At 43.5% G+C, this 22,940-nt stretch overlaps 2 protein-coding genes across 3 annotated transcripts in view; one reads left to right on the top strand and one right to left on the bottom strand.

Annotated features, from left to right (window-relative positions):
* The window catches only part of elp1 (elongator acetyltransferase complex subunit 1), a 43,611-nt gene extending 25,815 nt beyond the window's left edge, over positions 1-17,796 (bottom strand). Inside the window, exons 1-14 of the mRNA XM_084332417.1 lie at positions 17,439-17,796; positions 13,811-13,999; positions 13,358-13,510; positions 11,729-11,810; positions 10,154-10,234; positions 9,854-9,939; positions 9,191-9,381; positions 7,862-7,985; positions 5,715-5,808; positions 4,626-4,856; positions 4,229-4,399; positions 3,401-3,479; positions 1,687-1,848; positions 460-566 (exon numbers count right to left, since the gene is read on the bottom strand). Of these exons, the coding sequence (XP_084188543.1) occupies positions 460-566; positions 1,687-1,848; positions 3,401-3,479; positions 4,229-4,399; positions 4,626-4,856; positions 5,715-5,808; positions 7,862-7,985; positions 9,191-9,381; positions 9,854-9,939; positions 10,154-10,234; positions 11,729-11,810; positions 13,358-13,510; positions 13,811-13,960 (1,711 nt within the window). The 5' untranslated portion in view covers positions 13,961-13,999; positions 17,439-17,796. The remainder of the gene's footprint in view (positions 1-459; positions 567-1,686; positions 1,849-3,400; positions 3,480-4,228; positions 4,400-4,625; positions 4,857-5,714; positions 5,809-7,861; positions 7,986-9,190; positions 9,382-9,853; positions 9,940-10,153; positions 10,235-11,728; positions 11,811-13,357; positions 13,511-13,810; positions 14,000-17,438) is intronic.
* A 1-nt stretch (position 17,797) lies between these two features.
* The window catches only part of tbc1d2 (TBC1 domain family, member 2), a 66,806-nt gene continuing 61,663 nt past the window's right edge, over positions 17,798-22,940 (top strand). Inside the window, exons 1-2 of one of the 2 annotated variants that reach the window (XM_084332419.1) lie at positions 17,798-17,884; positions 20,791-21,466. In XM_084332419.1, coding sequence (XP_084188545.1) covers positions 20,795-21,466 — 672 coding nt within the window. In that variant the 5' untranslated portion in view covers positions 17,798-17,884; positions 20,791-20,794. Of the gene's footprint in view, positions 17,885-17,955; positions 18,129-20,790; positions 21,467-22,940 lie in introns of those variants that run through there. The other variant, XM_084332418.1, reaches the window with a different exon arrangement.

Genomic DNA, 22,940 nt, shown 5'->3' with positions numbered 1-22,940 from the left:
GGGGGGGGTGGGGGGGGGTCATTCCCACTTTTAGGCCTGATTGTGAGGGCAAGGCTAATGTATTGGAGGCTAAGTCACTAGTAAGTCGCCCGATGGGAGATATGGGGGTATGGCACGAAATGACGGCAGTTACATGTCCTTACATTTATCCACCTTGGTGTGATCTAGGAAGTGACTGTGACCAAAGAGACTAAAGCATATCAGAGGTTTTCTACCCAGAAGACAACACTGCTTCTTCCTCATTTGAGATTCAATGGTAGTTGGAAAAGTGAATTTGGACGCATTACTGCCACTTAGTGGAAAGAGTGCTGGGGATTCTCATTACAGAATCAATCAGAGCCTCTAGGTGGCGGTATACACATGATAACTGTCAATTCCCCCCACAGACGATGTAGATGATAATCTGACTCAATTGCTGTTGTGCCGTGAGTAACAGGATACTTATGGTTGTTGACTGACCCCAGAGCAGCTTCCTGGTTTGTCCGTCTTCTAGCTGCAGGGCCACGGTGGCCGTCTGGGAGCTGTGATACACGCCGATCACCACTCCGTCCACCTCCACATGAGACCTGATGACACACGTACAGGATGACTACATATTGGCCAGACAAGACTATTCTTCATGGATGTACAATTACATAGAAATGTATTCACGTGTGTATTGTGACTCAAAACCAGGGGGGACAGAGCCTTCGCTGCTGCAGCCCCTCGGCTCTGAAACAGCCTTCCCCGCCACATTAGATCTGCCCAGAGCCTAGAGGCCTTTAAACCGCTCCTTAAAAACGCACCTTTTCTCCCTGGCTGCTGACCAGAGTTAGCCTGCCACCTGTACATTACGTTTGCCATTACTCTGGACTTTTTATCCATTTTTATCACGTCTCGTCTCTTTTTATAATGCACCTTGCTCTTGTTTCTTAGTGTACTATACTTTTTACTGTAATTTGTGTATTTTATTTGTTACTGTATTGTACGTGTTTTTTTATTATGTCCTACCTGTAAAGCACTTTTGGTGGCGTTTAGTCATCGTAAACGTACTATATAAATAAAGCTGACTTGACTCGACTTGACTATTGGGATTTTTCCCAGACAGAGTGCAATTCCCAAATGTTTCAAGACCAGGTTTAAGTTAATTTCCCTACGTCAGAATGCTGTCCCTTGTGATCGCGGGGGAAGCTAACCGGACTAACAAGGAGGATAGCACCCTCTGTTGTATTGGTGCGAGAAAACACGTACAGCATAGTATCACAATATTTTACGTGGCAATATCTTTCTGCTTGACAATCCCATTTTGCTGCAATAAAAATTATTAAAATGAGATGAACAGACTGAGAACTTATTAGATAAAACCGATGTTGTTGACAGTTTTTCTTTGGAGATATAATTTGCAGTTGAAAAATAGTCATAAATTGCAAAATATGTTTAAAATCACAATACTATTGTATTGTAACTTAAGTATCGTGATCGTATCGTATGGTGATTCCCACCCATAATTGGCACCACCTGTTCCATTTAATTTGATGTGTGCGCTCAGAGGAAGGAATGCTCCTTGTAAACACACTCCTATCAGCCGGGGAGGGAACAGGATACATTACTAAAGTGATCATTTACCAGAACAAACACGTAAAGTAAAAATTACTCTCACACACACACGCACGCACGCACACGCCCCTGCCCCTCTGCCTTATTAACCTGATGTTGAGTTTGGGTTGGGCACTCTGGTTCTGTGAGGGGCTGAGGATGAGGAGCTTTGAGGTGGCAGGCAGCGGGCCAGAGCACACCCCCAGGAACACGTCTTCTCTCAGCCACAGCAGCAGCCGCAGAGCCAGGGGCTCCTCCTGGTCCACCGCGACGCTGGAGCAACACAGCGACCACACGGGCAAATCAATTACATTTAAATTCAGTAATATTCAAATATCATGTGAGAAGGGTGTCTTATACAATCAATTAAGATATCATTGAGAATGACTGATCTATCAGTAGCAAATAAATGGCAGTTTCTCTTTAGCTAAATTTTTTATTGATTGAATTGAAAGCATGGTGACCCCAGCTCTAGATTGGTCATTGTATACACATCAACATCCAGAAAGGTTCTCTCATGGCATTAATTCAGTAGAATGACAAACATTTATGTATAAAGTGATAAGAAAAAGTTGAAGAGTGTTTTTGGCATCTTCTACTGGTGGTCTTTGGTGACAGGGATCAGAAGCAACAAAGAGAATAGACGTCCAAGGTACTCATGTGGATTAACAGCAGCAGAACTCCAGAACTACTAGGAATGTCTGACCACTAAGTGTGTCTGACTCTTACTACCAAACCTGCACGGACTATAATGTATGACATATATAATGCCAGTTAGGGTACCTTGTGTATACTGCACCTGTATACCGTTTACTTTACTCATAGTATATATTCAGATTCAATTTCGTTATTGCCCATATTTATTGTAACGTATGATATAACTGATGGGGCATATGATTACACCGTTAGTTGTAATCATTAATTAATTATATTTACACTAGGGATGTCCGATATTATCGGCCTACCGAATATTATCGGCCGATATCGGCATTAAAATGTGATATCGGAAAATATCGGTATGTTTTAAAATTTTATTTATTTATTTATTTTTTGCATTTCTATAACCTTTATTTACCCAGGCAAGCAAGTAAGAACAAATTCTGATTTTATTTATTGTCAAAAGTATGCATAATGTTGTGTTAATTCCACAACGAGCTATGTAATGTTAATTACCTGAAATTATTCCGTTTTGGGGGGGGGGGAACCCTGCATATATCGGTATCAGTTGATATCGGTTGATATCGGTTGATATCGGTATCGGAAATTAAGAGTTGGACAATATCGGTATATCGGTATCGGTAAAAAAGCCAATATCGAGCATCCCTAATTTACACTGCTTATTTTTAAATATACCGGTATATATATATATATATTCAGATCTAATTTCATTGCATATATCATTGCATATGTCTTTCTACTATTACCCTGCCCATACCTGTACCTCCCCTATGCTGCTATGACACCCACATCTCCCCAAGGCGGGGATCAATAAAGGAATATCTTATATTATATTATTTTATCTACACACAACCCTTCATCAGGGTGTCACGCCCTGTAAACAGACATACACATTACATAGGGTATGGCCTAGTTAGTTAGGTAAATTGATATGTCTGGAAAGCTAATAACAAGCAGAGATGACCAGATAACAAACAGACAGTAGTAGGATAAAGTATTAAATTGAGATAATGTTAGGGAAAGATATCAGCAAGTTAACTGATAATACTCTAGAAAATACATTTGATATAACTATATTAAAGCTAAACATTACGATAAGTGGAAATACAGTAGGAATGGTCCAATAGTGTTGTGTAAGAGCAGTCACCTGTATGTTGTCTTTAGCACCAGTGGGTGGGACATAGTTCGAAATCCTCCTGTCATTTTGTCGACTTTTTCTTCAGTATCTACGAAGGACATTCATGAAGATGAAATAGATGAAAATGAATTGTACAGAACAAGCAAATTCACATCAAGTTCAGATACACATGAAAGAGGAACGAGGAAACAGCTTTGGTGTAAACTATTTGTCAAGTCAAGAGTCAAGAGTCACTTTATTGTCCCATCAGCTGGGAAATTTGTCTTGGGCTTACACCCATACTGCAGCCACAGACACATACATGTCATACAGACATGACGCAACTGACTCCAAACAGAGGAGATAAACAATATAAAAAATACAATAAAGTACCTGCACAGCATCATCATATGGTAACATAGAGTAACATTTGTCCACATTTATACTAAAATCTATTGTTTGTATGGATTTCACAATTCTTGTTTTGGTTAGCTACAATTTTAACATGAAATATATAGAAGTTCAAGGAAACCCAATCAGGACCTTGTAGGGCTGGGCAATTAATTGAGTTTCAATTTCAATTACAATTTTGTCTCCCCGCCCTAGCCCAAGCTCATCTCACGTTGAGAGGGAGGAGAAGATAATCAGAATTTCATAATGCACACAGACCAGCGTGGAAGCTATGATTCTTGCCATAATCGAGCAGCCCCAGGGACCTTGTAGACTCAACCACACAATGACATGCCTTACTTTGTGTAATTGTCTGTGGTTGAGTCTACACAGTCCTCAAATGATCTAAAATCTTAGTGCATCTTTTAAACAACAATATGATCATCTCCAGAATCACGCTGAGCCTACCTTGGCCGTAGATGTAGATGTACCCGTCTGCCGTGAATGCTGCCAGCTCGTTGGTCCTCTGGGCCTGACAGAGGAAGGTGACCAGGTTGACTGGGGAGGGCAGCTGGAGCTCGTAGGAACACAGGGGCGGTGGCACCACGCACTGTCGAAAGGTGGTCACCAGGATCTTATCTGAAATGTAGACGTAATCTTGGAATGAAAGATGTAATCTGCATCTCAGTCAAGAGAGATTCTTCAGACCTAATGGGTAGAGGTCATTTCTGAGGCGCAGATCTCCACTCATTGTGCTACACGTGAAGCATGCTTGAATCTCGTTGACCATGCGTAATTTTTTGGAGAGCCACTGATAGAAGGTCATTCACGTCAGCATTACATCTCTTCTTTGATTGGCTCTCACCTCCGTCAATCACAGCCACGTTGGCGCCATCGGTGGTGTCCTGGCCGGGGCTCCGTTCGGTACTCCAGCCCCAGTCGTAGGTGAGGCTGGTCCAGCCGCGGGTCACCATGTGGAGCCGCAGGGGGCGCTCGGGGTCCCAGCTCACACAGGCTGGAGCCTTCTGGGGGTCTGTGCCAAAGTGCAAGCTCTGCTTCATGTACCAGTGGTAGTTTCCTACTGTCCACAGCTGGACTATGGAGGGAGGAGGGAAGAAAAAACAAAAGGCTGAATTCTAAGGAGAATTTACACTCAATGTACAAATTATTTGGTCAATTGGTCAAAGCACTTAACAACTTATGCCTCAAATTCACCTCCTTCATTCACCCATTCATTCACCCATTCACTCACACATTCACACACCGATGGCGGAAGCGACTGAGCGAGGTGCCAACCTGCCCGTCGGGAGCAGTTAGGGGTCAAGTTTCTCGCTTCACTTCGACACCTTTCCACCGGACTACCTCTCCATCTCCTGAGCCATGGTCGCCCCATTAGGAACATATTACTAGTATTGGGTTACACCCCTTTTCCATAATCCATATGTCAAACCAAAAACAAATCGGCATAGCTCTCACTCTGTGTCAGGTAGTATGGAATGTCCAGGGACGACAGAAGAAAACTAGCCTTCTTGGCTAAATCTGGCATATTTATTTGTATGTGCATTGTCCCCGTCAAAGAAACAAATTTTAATCTGAGAATCAACTTTTTCTTGTGGCTACAGCATTAGAAATTAAGACAAGAGATATAAATAAAAGTGGCTAAAGGTTTGTGGCATTCACTCTCTTTCTCTCTCCCCCTTACCACCTAACCTCTGTCACATCAGCAACCAAACCTTGGCAAAGAGAGGAAAGGCACAGTGGGAGAAAGGTTTGTCCGGGGCTCGACCATTCGGTTTGTATGCAGAGCTCAAGATGTTTTCTACTACTTCCTGCGTTTATGTTTCCCTGTTGCCTGGCCTCACTAGTGTGCTCTCCTCCATTATCACCACATCCCCTTTGACGTTCATTCATGAGTAACACTGTACTAGTCCATCCATCTTGCTGGAAGCCTTACTGTATGTGTTGACTTGGCCATCCTCTCCTGAGGTCATGTCCTCCAGCCATACGGCCAAGACAGTAGAGTCACTGTTCCATAGCAGCTCCTTGACCTGCCACAGAAACAAACCACAGCCATTCAGAAATTAAACAAAACAACTAGCCCTTTGAAATGTTATTGCAATACGTTGCATGAAAAACCTTCTGTTTTTATAAATAACTATCATCAATCTCCACACACATGAGCACACACACAACACACATGCTGCATTCGCTCACACACAAACGGTCACTTTAAACTAAATGGAAAGGACACTTTAAAGGAACGAGAAAAATAAAGGTCACCGATGTGGTTCTTGTATAGTATAGTTTAGATATACTAGCAAGTATAGCATAAGGATATAGAGTAAAAACTGTATATTGTATAGTAGTGTACATAGGACCCAGTGCCTTAAATCCATAGCTAACATTGTATTGCACTGTAAAGTCTCAGGACTTTAGCATGTCTATTTTATCATGCCTATTTTATGTCTATTTTATTATGTCTATTTTATTATTACGGTAGTTTTATTGCACAACGCTGTTGGCGGGACAAAACCTCATAACTCTAAAAACCCAACTTTTCAGCAGATGAAAAAAACGAACACAGATTTGAGGGTGAATAGAGTTAGGAGGTTTAGACAGATGATCGGTTTAATGCTTTCCCATTGTTTAAACTTTGTAAAACCCACATACACATATGGAGGATGATCTACGGAGTTGATTTATATAAAAAAAAAAGAAAAAAAAGGAGTTATGAGGTTTTGTCCCGCCAGCAGCGACAATCAAAGCGGGCATGGCCACCCGCATTTCACTGTATGCCCTGGTATGTATGTGACAAATAAACCTCTTGAATCTTGAATCTATCAATGGTGTGCCCAGAATTACTAACATTATAGGTGCTTCTTCATTGAGAAACGAGATTTAAAGGTCCCATGCATTATAAATGTCATTTTTCAGTCTCTAGCATTGTATTATAGTAATAGGAGTTCGTATCAATGTGTTTTAGGGTCTAAATACCATATTGGCGAATTGCTCCGTTTCAGCCCAACCCCTCTGTGCCTCTAGTAAATCGGGTCATTTTGATTTGAAGTCCCTGAGCACGTCACTGGGCGCTGTGGATAGACACAGTGATGCGATTGGCTCTGTGGTTGGAGCTAATGCCCGCCCCCATTCTACCTCGACTAGACAGCGAGTGGGGCTGCGGGGCCGAGAGGAAGAGAGAGCCGAGAGGGAGCCGAGAGAAAGGAAGAGAGAAGGAGGGAGGGAGAGAGAGGGGGCACTTGGGGGGGGGACCTGCCGCACGGAGGTCCGCGCGACACACACCTCCGAACGGGAGAGTGATAGAAAGAAAAAAAGGAAGAGAGAGGGAGGGAGGGAGAAGGGGCACTTGGGGGGGGGGGGGGGGGGCCTGCCGCACGGAGGCCCGCGCGACACACACCTCCGAACGGGAGAGTGATAGAAAGAAAAAAAGGAAGAGAGAGGGAGGGAGGGAGAGAGAGGGGGCACTTGGGGGGGGGGGGGGGGGGAGATTACATCTCTCTCTCTCTCTCTCTCTCTCTCTCTCTCTCTCTCTCTCTCTCTCTCTCTCTCTCTCTCTCTCATGGTATAAATGATTATTTGTGTAAATAAGGTTATACGCCGACCATTAAGAAAATACATGTTAGTTTAGGAATAAGGGGCAGGTAACTATATAACTATAAGATTTATTCTTCTTCCTGCTCCTTTTGTCCATGGAATGACTATTTATGATTTTTTAATGAAGAAACTATGATTGTATTATTCCATGTGGCAAATAAAAACTCTGAACTGAACTGAACTCTCTCTCTCTTCCCCCCCCTCCCTCCCTCACTCTACCAGTGCAGACTGTGGTCTGACTGTCACTCAAAGTGCTTATGGGCGGAGCCAGGCCATAACAGCCTGATTTCTCGAGGCTGAAAAATGATGGTTTCGAGTACTTGATTAGAAATATAAAACAATGAATTTTTTTGAAAAAAAAAATTACAAATGTCTTCAATAGACTAACAGGAATTGTGTAAAGTTGCCCAAATAGTGCTAGGAATAGCAGTGCATAGCCCCTTTAAAGAAGAGTCGTTGGCGGACTGGTCAGGTTTAACTTTGACGTACCTTAACCTGTTCCTTGCTGAAGGGCAGGGTGAAGTCTCCGTGCAGCAGGCCGTTCTTCTCCAGGAACACCACGCTGTGCTTGTTGGGCTGCCGCTGAGTGGATGCGATCAGACTGCCTGAGGGTCTGGAGACACGGGTTTCAAACCATTTCAAACCACATCCAATAGTCAAGACAAGTCCAATGTACAAAGGGTGAATGCATTTTGCTTGACCTAAGGTTGATAAATTACAGAAAACTATTTCTAACTACAGTATAGAACTACCAACTGTGCAAACACAGGACTATAGTATGAAACGTTCATCTGGAGACTCTTTTGTATTAACATCAAGAGTCTGATAGCAACCGGTCTAAATGCTGCACAGAGGAGTTCTTTCAATTTCACGATATTTGGAAACCCAATGGATTTTGACTGGTCATGTGTTCAGGGACATATTGGAGACAACGAACCACGGAAAAACTCTTGCGGTTTTTAAAGAAATAAAATACATGACATCAACTCTGTCCAAATTATTATCCATGTGCCATTTGTGATGTCACCCACCACTTTCTTCCGGTAACGGCAGAGTAGTGCTTCAACACTGAGCTAATGACTTCCTGTGTACAAACGCTGTTCCTTGCCCCCCCCCCCCTGGCGCTCTTGCACGATTCACACATTTCCTCTGGGTTTCTCAGATTAATAAAACATGAATAAACAAATATTTCATCATTCTTGCAACTGCAAATATTATTCTGTGTTATATATTATACATACAATGGGGGAAATAAGTATTGAACACATCAGCATTTTGTCCCGTAAATATATTTCCAATATGGCCATTCAAGTGAAATTTTCACCAGACTTTGGTATTAACTCAGGGAATCCAGACAAAAAATCTAAACATTAAAGTCCATACATAAATCTTGAGAGCTCTTTGCTTTTACCCATAATTTGATGTTTCTTGTGTGGCACCTTGGTAACAAAAAAAACATTTTATAGCTCATCAATATATTCTAACCCAGTTGACATTATTAGCACAGATAGGAGGTAGAGTTGCCTCCTAATTAGTTTTGGTTTTTAGCTAGTTCCTTGCCTTTCCTGTGGTGTACTGCTTTTTCTTAATGTGTCCAATACATTTTTTTCCTGTTTCATTCCACTTTATTACACATAACTTTATTTACATATGGACTTTAATGTTTAGATTTCTTGTCTGGATTTCTTGAGTTAATACAAACGTCTGGTGCAAATTTCGCTTGAATACGCTCATTGGAAATACATTTACTGAACAAAATGTTGATGTGTTCAATATTTATTTCCCCCATTGTATACCGATATTATTATATTTGCTTACTTCCAGCAAAGTGCGTGCTCCAGCCCGTTGACCGCTTCGCTGGTTGCTTGGAGGACAGACTCTCGATTCCACACCCTGACCTTCCTGGCTCCAGTCTGAGGGCACACAGCGCCCACTGCAAACAGCTGGCCGTCCCCGCGCCACGTTATCCTCGGCCTCCGGTCGTCCCAGGACATGGCCGCTTGCACTTCCTGTAGGAAAAAAGGAGAGAGTGAGAGAGAGAGAGAGAGAGAGAGAGAGAGAGAGAGAGAGAGAGAGAGAGAGAGAGAGAGAGAGAGAGAGAGAGAGAGAGAAAAAGAAGTGAGAGTGTGAATGATCATTTGCATTTATATAGCGCTTTACAATGTAGGGTGGAAAGTGGGCGGGTTGGTTGAGTGAGTGAGTGAGTGAGTGAGTGAGTGAGTGAGTGAGTGAGTGAGTGAGTGAGTGAGTGAGTGAGTGAGTGAGTGAGTGAGTGAGTGAGTGAGTGAGTGAGTGAGTGAGTGAGTGAGTGAGTGAGTGAGTGAGTGAGTGAGTGAGTGAGTGAGTGAGTGAGTGATAGAATAAGCAGGTGACAAAACAACAGCAGACATGTTCTGTTTGGAGCTGCCGCAGGGTAGGAGTGAGCTGTCGCAGAGTAGGAGTGAACAAGATAGAGAAACATGGACAAGGTGGGATACTTACAACTGTCTTCCTCTGGGCTGCCTGCTTTCCCTCTGAACCATGGAACTGGGTTTCCTTCTTCCCCCAGCCAACCGTAATGAACTTCCCTACAACATAAAGAGAGCATACAGCACATCTAGAGTACCCTCCGAGAACCACAAATAGCCTTATGACCTGTGAGAAACGCTGAACAATAATAGATAAAATAAATATGTAAAAAGAATAAGAAAAATACTTCACAACAATTTTACAATACTGTTTGTTATTACAGAAAATGTAGCGCCTATCCCCTAAACGGTGTCCATTTTGCCTGTACTGTACCTTCTCCGAAGTCATCCTGGTGAATGCCAACCTCTGTGATGGGCTCAAAGTCTTTGGTCATCATGATAATAGTTTCCTGACCTGCAGAGTTCAGAGAGAGTGTTCTTTTGGCATATTTCTGAATGCCCAAACCAAACTGTTGATGATAAACTGAGATTGTGTATGTTATCAATATCTACCGTATTGACCCGACTATAAGATGACCCTGGTTATAAGACATGCCTCCCCTTTTTCAATACTTTTTGGGAAAATATTTTTGATCAAATCTTATTTTCATAGAGAGAACAAGTAAATCCTATCTTGTTTATATAACATAAAATCTCAAAGTGAAAAATAGAACCATATTTTTAAGGCTGAGCCCGAACGTTCGAACGTTTGTTCGTTACGCTGGCATTCGGATTTTAATGAATGGGTTCGAACGTTTGGCAAAAAAAAGAAAATCTGTTTTTGGGTGGAACGTTTGGTGCACATGCGACGCGACCGGGGAGGTGGGGACGCTAGAGCGGGTTACACACAACATAGCAGTGTTCAGAGCCGTTGCGGCTCTGGCAGTGCTCAAGCACCATGCCCAAAATATCCACCGTTTCCAACAACCTAACTCTGAAGTACGATTTCAAACGAGTGGGAACTACTGGGATATGTATTAGAAACAAAATAACTGGAGATAAAACATTGTGGAGTAAACATCGCGCAACGCCTGGGTGAAGTGGCTGGAGCGGCTGGTTTGACCACGCAAAAGTGAAAGACGGCTCACTTGACCGCAGTGTATGGCATACCCAACTAAAAGTGAGTGCGTTATATGATATTACCGGTATGTTTGACTGCTGTCTTTTCCCTTTATTTTCTTCTGAGTGCTTTGTTTACATGTTTACATGAACAGCCACCACTGTAAACACATTATTTTTCACCGATAGACTATGCAATGCGCCCCCCGTAAAATCTATAATAATAAAATTAATTAATAAAAAAAAACGAAACCCTGGCGAACGTTCGAACCCTAAAAACAGGGTTCGGGGACAGCCAGCCTCATTGATTACTATGATCCTAAAAATGGAATTATAATTATTTTTCAGTCCTGACTTGGCCTTACTTTCAACCCCTCTGAAACCTAACATCACTGTCTTTTGAAGGCCGTAGCAGGCTCCGTTTTTAAGCTAGAACGGCTTAGAACATGATGATACCAAATACGTCATACTAGCTTACTGGGAAAGGGGCTCCAAAGGCAAACTTTCCTCACCACGACATCTCCTATGTTGTGACAACTATGCCTTGTTGATATTGTATTGTATTCCTACATTCTCTGCACTTCTCCATTACAGATGTATGTATATGTATAATGTCTGCTGTCATTGTCATTGTTGTTGTTTTATTTGTTCAATGGTGAGACCAAAGACAAATGTCCACATTGTGGACAATAAAGTGAAACTAAACTAAACTAAACTATCTCTAAAGCAAATATAAGACGACTCCAATTTTTTCAGGTGTAATTTGCGTAAAAAAACTCCAATCATATATTCGGGACAAAGTGATAATAAACAACAGGTGTAGGGTTGTACACGCAAATGATATACTGACCAGTTGTGAGCGCGACCAGCTCCTCATCTGGACTCCAGCTCATGGAAGTGAGACCACTGTCCACGCTGCCAACACACTCCAACTGTGGGAGAGACACATGCAGACATGCAGACACGGACAGACATGCAGACACATGCAGACGCGGACAGACAGGCAGACACATGCAGACGCGGACAGACAGGCAGACACATGCAGACACGGACAGACAGGCAGACACGGACAGACAGGCAGATACGGACAGACATGCAGACACGGACAGACATGCAGACACGGACAGACAGGCAGACACGGACAGACATGCAGACACGGACAGACATGCAGACACGGACAGACAGGCAGACACAGACAGACATGGACAGACAGGCAGACACGGACAGACAGGCAGACACGGACAGACAGGCAGACACGGACAGACATGCAGACATGGACAGACAGGCAGACACGGACAGACATGCAGACACGGACAGACAGGCAGACATGGACAGACAGGCAGACACGGACAGACATGCAGACATGGACAGACAAGCAGACACGGACAGACATGTCACAGGTGTCATTCCTGGTAGCAGGGACTGTAGCTTTGTGTCTAACTATCCGCACACTCTCCATACTGTACTTCTCTCCCTCTCCGTTCCACACTACTCTCCATACTGTACTTCTCGCCCTCTCCGTCTCACTACTCTTCATACTGTACTTCTCTCCCTCTCCGTCTCACACTACTCTCCATACTGTACTTCTCTCCCTCTCACACTACTCTCCATACTGTACTTCTCTCCCTCTCAAACTACTCTCCATACTGTACTTCTCTCCCTCTCCATCTCACTACTATCCATACTGTACTTATCTCCCTCTCACACTACTCTCCATACTGTACTTCTCTCCCTCTCACACTACTCTCCATACTGTACTTATCTCCCTCTCACACTACTCTCCATACTGTACTTCTCTCCCTCTCACACTACTCTCCATACTGTACTTATCTCCCTCTCACACTACTCTCCATACTGTACTTCTCTCCCTCTCCGTCTCACACTACTCTCCATACTGTACTTCTCTCCCTCTCGCATTACTCTCCATACTGTACTTCTCTCCCTCTCCGTCTCACTACTCTCCATACTGTACTTCTCTCCCTCTCACACTACTCTCCATACTGTACTTCCATCCCTCTCAGTCTCACACTACTCTCCATACTGTACTTCTCTCCCTCTCCGTCTCACACTACTCTCCATACTGTACTTCTCTCCCTCTCCGTCTCACACTACTCTCCATACTGTACTTCCATCCCTCTCAGTCTCACACTACTCTCCATACTGTACTTCTCTCCATCTCACACTACTCTCCATACTGTACTTCCATCCCTCTCAGTCTCACACCACCCCATTCCCTCTCCACCAATCCTATGAGCTTCCTGAACACAACGTGTCTGGGAGGTTGCAGGAAAAGGACCAAAGAGCTCTATTATATGTCAGAAAGGACACACATCCCACCTCAATACCATTTTCAAAGAGCAACGTCTCCAGATGTTTCAAGTGTATCGAGTGTGCAAAACGTGGATGGCTTTCTCGATGACTACAATAGACCCCGTTTTCCCGTTTACAAACAGTACAAAGGGTTTAGAGAGATTCCTGCCTGGTTTGTAATGAGGTTGTAGAGGAGGACGTCTCCGCTGGCGGTGGCCACACACACTGACTCCTGGTCGGGCAGGTCCTGGATCCCAATGACTGTCCCGCTGCCATCCTCAGGCAGGTAGTTCTCGGCTGTCAGCGATACTTCATTCAGCACCTGCAAGGGAACGGCCAAGTGAGGGGCCGTCACTGACACAGATGGTGGCGCTACATCCACGTGGCAGGTGCATGTGTGCTCATCTTAAAACCAACAAAGATCCCCCCAAATTGACATGCATTAGGCCATGGACCCCCACTTTTGAAAACCTTTTGTCCTAGGGAACCGCATCTAGGAAGATAGTTGCCATATGATGTGATTTAGCCAGGATTTCCATAACAATGATAACAGTGGAGAGTAAAACATTTGATCAGAATAATCATTCATTCAAACGATAGCTTGTTTGTCAGTATAATTTACCTGACCGGTCCGCGGGTCAAACTCTGTGATTGAGTACTCAGAGGCGAGCAGGACCGACCCGGTGTCTGTCCGGACAGAGACACACTGCGGACTCCCGAGACCCTGGAAGTCTGCATTCCGAAGGCTCTGCAACAACTTCAGGTTCCGCATCTCACCTCCAGCAAGACGGTAAAGACACAACACCGATTCCTATCAGGATAAAAAAAAAAAAAACATCACAATACCCAAAGGGTCCTTCACATTGCTATTAGAAATTGTGGGAATAAATTATTTAAAACTGCACTTTCAAGTGCAAGTGACCCTAAAGCCCTAAACCTGCACCCAGGAGTCAGCGGCCGTGGTCAGGAAGCTGGCGCTGTTCAACAGTTAAATGACTGGCACTGTACCCACCCAGTACACATTGGTAAAAGGTGCAAACATTGTCTAGTCTAGAGATTGATAGACGCAGGTCAGAACAGTATTTATGACAAACACCTGAATGAATGAAAACTTTATTTAACAGATTGCAGAATGGGTACAATACAGTCAATACATACAATTGTTAAGGGGATGCAGACCAGAGAAAGACTTTTGTCTTGTTTACATCAGGGTCCCCCATTTTCAATTCATCATAACATATATGACATACATGATAGACAGTACTGCTACATCTATACATTTATGACATATCAGATTTAAAATACAGTACCGTTTGTGATACAAAAAGGGTCCAGAAAAGAGAGTATATATACATTTGACGTAGAAACTGTACATTGGAGGAGGTTGGGTAGGTGGGGTGGGGTTGGGTGGGTGGGTGGATGGGTGGGGGGGGGGGGGGGGAACTGTACATTGGACGTGGTTGGGGGGGGGGGGTGGGTAGGAGGGGTGGGTGGGGGACACAGTACAACTGTACAAGCAAAACTGTACATTGGAATATTGACAAAACCATACTTGGTCATTTACTGTACATTGGAGGGGGTTGGGTTAGGACATTTACAGGGGCCAGTTTCGAATTGCAGTCTCCCGTGGGTGTTCTTTGAGAGTGGTATTGAAAGTGGGTAGTGATTCACATTCCTTTACAGCTTTGGGTAGGGCGTTCCACATTGATGTGGCATAATTGCGAAACGTGTTTAGTCCCTTCTTTTTAAGGATAGCAGACCAGAGAAAGACGTAAACTTGTCTTGTTTACATCAGGGTCCCCCACCTCACTTGAAACTTGAAACTTGAAACTCAGCTAAATTCGGTGCTTCATTAACTGTTATAGACACAGAGTCCACATCATGAAAAGAGACAGGCCCTAATCGAGATTGTGGTGTTCCACAAGGAAGCATACTATGACCGCTACTGTTCCTAATTTATGCAAATGATATGTCATCAGCTTGTGACTGCAACCTGTTCCTGTTTGTGGACGACTCAGCCCTGCTGGTCTCTGACAAGAACAAGTTACAGGTTGAAAAAACCCTCAGCTCGGAACTCGGCAAAATCTGCATATGGCTCGCTGATAACAATCAATCAATCAATCAATCAATCAAATTTATTTGTATAGCCCGTTTAAACATGACGCTTGTCAACCAAAGTGCTTCACATAGCTAAGCTAAGTACAAAGAAAAGTATAAAATAAACAGAAAAATTAAATAAAATCAACGGATAGACAAAGGAAAAACAGAACAACACGTCAACAAGTACGGCAAGAGTCAAAGTGAGTCAGGGAAGGCCAGGCGATATAGGTGGGTTTTGAGTTTTGATTTAAAAGACTCGATGGAGGGGGCAGATTTAATGGACATGGGGATGCTGTTCCAGAGGTCAGGGGCTGCGACCGCAAAAGCACGTCCCCCCTAGACTTGAAAGTTAGACCTACGAGTGGTTAGGAGACCCTTATCAGCCGATCTGAGGGCCCTGGCGTTGGTATGGGGTGAGGAGGTCTGCTAGGTAAGCAGGGGCTTTACCATTTAGGGCTTTATAAACCAATAAGAGGACCTTGAAGTCTATTCTAAAGCGCACCGGGAGCCAGTGGAGAGAGGCAAGTACAGGGGTGATGTGAGCTCTCTTCCGGGTACCTGTGAGCAGTCTAGCGGCAGCATTTTGGGGGAGTTGTAGACAGGGTATGGTGGATTTATTTAGCCCCAGGTACAGGTAGTTACAGTAGTCTAAGCGTGAGGATATGAACAAACTATCATTACACCTGGGCAAAACAGAGTCCATTCTCTTCGGCTCAAATAACAAACTCAGCAAGACCGACGGCTTCTCAGTTACAGTGGGTGACAATATTGTCACAAGGAAAGATGAAATTACCTACCTGGGTTCCATCCTAGAGGCTAATCTCTCCTGTGACAAAATGGCATCCAATGTAATAAAAAAAAAGTCAACCAACGAACTCGATTCTTGTACCGGATCTCCTCTCTGGTAAACAAGAATACCCTGAAGACTCTGGCAGGAGCACTCATTCAAGGGTACTACGACTATGCTTGCACCTCATGGTACCAAAGCACCTCAAAGGCGCTAAAAACAAAATTACAAACATCTCAAAACAAACTGGTCAGACTACTGCTTGACCTTACTCCTAGAACCCACCTCACCCCTGCCCACTTTGACAACCTAGGATGGCTTAGAGTAGACGACAGAGTACAGCAACTTGCAATGGGCCTGGTCTACAAGATACACTACACGACCAAGGTACCCATGTACATGTACATGTCAAAATACTTCCCAAAGGTCAGTTAATACCACGATCACAACACTAGAGGGAGCTCCACAAATCATGTTAAACCCAGATTTGGCTCAAACAAGGGACTAAACACGTTTCGCAATTATGCCACATCAATGTGGAACGCCCTACCTAAAGCTGTAAAGGAATGTGAATCACTACCCACTTTCAAAACCACTCTCAAAGAACACCTACGGGAGACTGCAATTCGAAACTGGCCCCTGTAAATGTCCTAACCCAACCCCCTCCAATGTACAGTAATTTACCTAATATGGTTGTCAATATTCCAATGTACAGTTTTGCTTGTTTGTACAGTGTCCCCCCCCCCCAACCCCCTCCAATGTACAGTAAATTACCTAGTATGGTTGTCAATATTCCAATGTACAGTCTTGCTTGTACAGTTGTACAGTGTTTCCCCCCCAACCCCTCCTACCCAACCCCACCCAACCTCCTCCAATGTACAGTTTTTAGGTCAAATGTATACTCCCTTTTCTGGACTATTTTTGTATCACAAACAGTACTGTATTTGCAAATCTGGTATGTCATAAATGTATAGATGTAGCAGTACTGTCTATCTGTATGTCATGTATGTCCTGATGATCAATCCATCAATCAGATAACAGTGCTCCTATTAACAATTTGGATGGCCGCTTACACAGTTGTACGCCATACAACTTGTCAACATTGGACAGTCACAGTTGTCTCGATTATGGGGTTAGAAAACATAATTAATGTCTCAAACGCTAACGTCATCGCTAGCTAAAACACAAGCAATAACGTTTAGGTTATGCCATTAAGCGAACTGTTAGCTAACAACCCATGAATGCAATCAGTTAACATTATCATATGGTTTATAACGTGACGTTTCCCCACCATTTTAAACCAAACGAAATTAAATACGATAACTTCCAGATAAACATCAGATAATAAAGCCATAACACGTACCTCTGAAGAGAAATATCTGGAATTGTGATGATCCTTTCCAGTGTCTGGGTAGAGCAGCAGAGTACAGCAACAGCATCACAACACAACAACACACATGTGTGGCTGACACAAGTGTTGACCTATGAACTCAGGGCCAGACAAAGAGGTTCATAAGAACGATGTCTCCCTCTACCGGCACGGAAGAGACATGGCGTGGCACGCCTAGTGCTGAGAACAACTTCTGCAGAAAACACACCGTGAAGCCCACTGGACGAGGTAAACTAAAATATAAAATAGGTTGAAACTGGCTGAGTCACGGAAAGCGTCGCAACTGTGCGGTCTTGATTTATCTGGTCATTTCATTAACATTTTGGTGGAAGCGAAAGAGCCATTAGAAAATAGAATGACACACCTGGATGGAGCCAGCGGTGTCTGACCTGTCAATCACCGCTCACTTGCGCATAAAGGTATGTTAGGAACACGCCCCCCACACAGCAGCGCTCAGCACTCCCATAACACTGGCATTATTATAATGCTTTCGATACGTTTATGAAAATATCAAGACAGCGGCGCTCGTCGTTGAGTTAACGTTCTAGACGAGTGGGTCTGTTCAGTTGAGAGTTCTGCTTCATGAACCTCTCTGGATCAAGAGAGCCTTTGGGACAAGGAAGTGCACATTTTGTCTTCAGACGTTTTGGGGCCATTGTTATTGTAAGTAGCTTTTGCTATATTTATTATTGTGGTGTTTATACTCATTTATGTTTAGAGCATGGGGTTGTTATTCAAGATCGATTGATTGATTGATTGAAAACTTTATTAACAGATTGCAGAATGGGTACAATACAGTACAGCTCAATACACACAATTGTTAAGGGGATGCAGACCAGAGAAAGACTTTCGTCTTGTTTACATCAGGGTCCCCCATTTTCAATTCATCAGGACATATATGACATACATGACATACAGACAGATAGTCAGTACTGCTACATCTATACATTTATGACATACCAGATTTGCAAATACAGTACTGTTTGTGATACAGAAGGAGTCAAGAAAAGGGAGTATATACATTTGACGTAGAAACTGTACATTGGAGGAGGTTGGGTGGGGGGGGTTGGGTACATTGGGATATTGACAACCATACTGGGTAATTTACATTGGAGGTGGTTGGGGGGGGGGGGGGGGGGCACACTGTATAAACAAGTAAAACTGTACATTGAGGGGGGGGGGGGGAGACACTGTACAAACAAACAAAATTGTACATTGAACTATTGACAACCATACTAGGTAAATGACTGTACATTGGAGGGGGTTGGGTTAGGATATTTACAGGGGCCAATATGTTATTCCTATGATAAACAGGAGGACATTAATAACAAAACCATACCTAATGCTTTATCAAATAAAAAGTATACCTAAACCTTTTCTGAAATAAATATTCAGAAACATATAGTAATGATCTCTTGATAACAGTTGGGGAAAAGGTGGTGCTATTCTTAAATGTAATGTCTCACCCCATTAATAGTCAATTCAAATAACAATGTGTTTTGATGGGCATTAATACTGTTGTTGAACACTCAACGTCTATTTGAGTGGTCCTGTAGTCTAATGGGTAGAGCAAGGCACTAGCTGCCAGGGTTAGGGGTTTGATTCCCACATAGACTACCGCTACCCAAGACAAAATGTACTCATGTATTGTAAGACACTTTGGATGGATCAAAGGATCCACCATGAATTAATGAATGAATGAATGAATTAATTAATGAAAACTTTATTTAACAGATTGCAGAATGGGTACAATACAGTACGGCTCAAATTAATACATACAATTGTTAAGGGGATGCAGACCAGAGAAAGACGTTTGTCTACATCAGGGTCCCCCATGTTCAATTCATAGTGACATATATGACATCATGACATTTATGGCATAGGGACATACATGACATGATACAGGTATATAGTACTGTTACATTTGTGACATATACGATATGCAAATATACAGTACTGTTACCCATAGATCCTGACAGAGTATATACATATGATGGGGAGGGGACTGTACATTAGGAGGGGGTGGGTGGGAGAGAAATATACATACGGTGGGGAGAGAATATGGGGAGGAGACTGTACATAGGAGGGGGTGGGTGGGTGGGAGAGAAATATACATACGGTGGGGAGAGAATATATACATACGGTGGGGAGGAGACTGTACATTAGGAGGGGGTGGGTGGGTGGGAGAGAAATATACATACGGTGGGGAGAGAAATATACATACGGTGGGGAGAGAATATATACATACGGTGGGGAGGAGGCTGACTATTAGGAGGGGGTGGGGGATGGGGGGTTTGGACATTTATGGTGGCCAGTTTCGAATGGCAGTCTCCCGTAGGTGCTCTTTAAGAGCGGTTTTGAATGTGGGTAGGGATTCACATTCCTTTACAGCTGTGGGTAGGGAGTTCCACATTGATGTGGCATAATTGTGAAACGTGTTTAGTCCCTTGTTTGAGCCGAATCTGGGTTTAACATGATTTGTGGAACTCCCTCTGGTGTTGTGGTCGTGGTATTCACTGACCTTTGGGAAGTATTTTGACATGTACACATGGGTATCTTAGTCGTATAGTGTATCTTGTAGACCAGGCCCATTGCAAGTTGCTGTACTACTCTGTCGTCTACTCTAAGCCATCCTAGGTTGTCAAAGTGGGCAGGGATGAGGTGGGTTCTAGGAGTAAGGTCAAGTAGAAGTCTGACCAGTTTGTTTTGTGATGTTTGTAATCTTGTTTTTAGCGCCTTTTAGGTGCTTTAATTGGTACCATGCAAGCATAGTCGTAGTACCCTTGAATGAGTGCTCCTGCCAGAGTCTTCAGGGTATTCTTGTTTACCAGAGAGGAGATCCGGTACAAGAATCTAGTTCGTTGGTTGACTTTTTTTATTACCTTGTTAATGTCAACATTAACAATAACACTTTAATAAGCACCTGATTCAGTATAGTTCAAGTGGAACTATTGAATTCAAGCGTTTTTATTTTTCAGAACGCAATGAAGGATCACAGAGTAATGAAAAAAAAAAAATCTAATGATAGAGTTGAACATGTTAATGGTTAAAGTCTGACTAAAGAATAGCATGAGATGTAGCCATGCTTGTCCCTTTGCCAAGCCCTCGCTTCCTATGTCATGTCTCCAAGTAAGTAAATATAGTTTGATCACCTCACCCCCTTAGTCATTGTTCTCTCTCTCTCTCTCTCTCTCTCTCTCTCTCTCTCTCTCTCTCTCTCTCTCTCTCTCTCTCTCTCTCTCTCTCTCTCTCTCTCTCTCTCTCTCTCTCTCTCTCTCTCTCTCTCTCTCTCTCTCTCTCTCTCTCTGTTCATACTCTCTTCTAGTGTGATGGAGGGAGGGAGCCCAGGAGGAAATCCCAGCGCTGCCTTGTCTCGCTCACTTCCTCCCCAGGCAGAGGCGGTTAGCCCAGCGGATGACGGAGCTGATTGTATCACAACAGCGGAGAGCTGTGAGGCAGCCGCTGTGCACACAAACAACATGGGCCAACCCACACAGGACCACCACGGCGAGGAGGGGGACTCTGCGCTTTCCACCCCTGACGCCGATCGCCACAGCGCGGAGGGCCAGGTTCCTGTGACTGAACCGGACGACGGGAGCAAAGAGGACCCGGGCCGAGCCACTCCCGAGGAGGAGGACCGCCAGACTGGAGAGGACTCCCTCGCTTCCCCGATGCACTGCCAAGCGAGTGACCTGACCCCACTCGCTCCGCCCATCACCATTGAGACCTACTGCCAACAGACCCACCCCTCGCCCCCGACCTCTTCTCCCAGCCCCAAGCTCTGCGGCTACCTGCACAAGCAGGGGGGTCCACTTAAGGCTTGGAAGCAGCGGTGGTTCACCTACGAGGAGAGGAAGAGCCAGCTGTTCTACTACCGCACGCCACAGGACGTGACCCCGCTGGGCCGGGTGGAGCTGTGCAGCGCCACGTTCACCTACCCCCTGAAGGGAGAGAACGGCACCTTCCACGTCCAGACCCCCGAACGCACCTACGTCCTCAAGGTGGGTTTCACAGTCCAGGGGCCTTTGAGCTGCTCGAGCCGGGATATGGGTGAGATGACTCGGGAGAAGGGTGCATTCAGATACATTTGGAGGACATCAATACAAGTTATTTGAAAGTATTTGAAATTTATTGGAAGGATAAACCCCTTGAGATATGCTATCTCGTTTTCGAGGGGGTCCTTAACATAGGATACAATTACAAAACATACAATACAATACATAACAAAACAAAAAACAGGACAACAAATGCACTTATACACTGACAGACGCTCTCCCAAGCTCACCCCCACAATCCACACTGATTCCTCCCAAGAGGATCACCAATATATATATGTTCCCTTATAAAACACATACAAAATTATAATTTGATCTGTAAACGACATGTAAGCCCTAACACAGTAAATCAATAACAGGTGCAAGTAGTCTGTAGATGAGTGAACAAAGATATCTTAAATAACCGGTAAGAAGTAAGAGATCTGAGTGAACTAGGCAGTTTGTTCCAATCAGCTGGTGCTTTATATTTAAAGGCAAGTCGACCGATAGCTTTGATGGTTCGAGGTATACTAAAGAAAGGAAGATCCGTGTGTCTTAAATTATAAGTTGAACTGCTTTAGATAGGGGGGATAATTAAAGTAAATACATTTGTAAACAAAAAGCAACCAATGAAAATGTCTTCTGAATTGGGGAGAAAGCCAGTTTAACGACTCAAACATAAGACAGTGATGGGTTCTATAAGGACACCTCAATACAAATCTGCAAACACTATTATAAGTAACATTTAAAGGACGGAGATTTGTTAGTGTGGTGTTTTGATAGACTATGTCTGCGTAATCCATTATTGGAAGTACCAGCTGTATAATGATTATTTTCCTAACCTGAAGAGAAAAACAGTTAATAGAACGATACAATATTCTCAGGCTACAATTTGTTTTCTTCATCACAGCATCAATATGTGACTTGAAGGTGAGTTGAGAATCAAGCCAAAGACCCAGGTACTTATATTCAACGACATTATCAAGAGGAGCATCATCTAAAAACTTAATCGACAACTGATTTGATATTTGCACCAGATTTGATCTAGTACCAAACAGCATACTATAGGACTTCTTCTTATTTAATAAAAGTTTGTTAATAGCTAGCCATTTCTGGACAGCATCAAAATGAGTCTGTAAAGAGTACTGAATTTGTTGAATATCAGACTTAGAGGAATAAATCACTGTATCGTCAGCATACAATTGAGTAAGACAGTCAGATGGTATCAGGGTGAGATCATTAACAAATATAGAAAATAATAATGGTCCTAAAGATGAACCTTGAGGAACACCCTTATCCATAATAAAAAAATCAGACTGTTTACCCTGATATGATACACACTGGCGTCTATGGTGGAGATATGAATTGAACCAAAGTAAAGAATTATTAGAGACACCAATAGCACACAGTTTGTCATGAAGAAGATAATGATCAACCAAAT

Source organism: Notolepis coatsorum (genome assembly GCF_963971535.1).
Source record: "Notolepis coatsorum genome assembly, chromosome: 16".
Classification (NCBI taxonomy): Eukaryota; Metazoa; Chordata; class Actinopteri; order Aulopiformes; family Paralepididae; genus Notolepis; species Notolepis coatsorum.
Note: the sequence above shows the minus strand (reverse complement) of the source record. Positions and strands in the feature narration are given on the sequence as shown.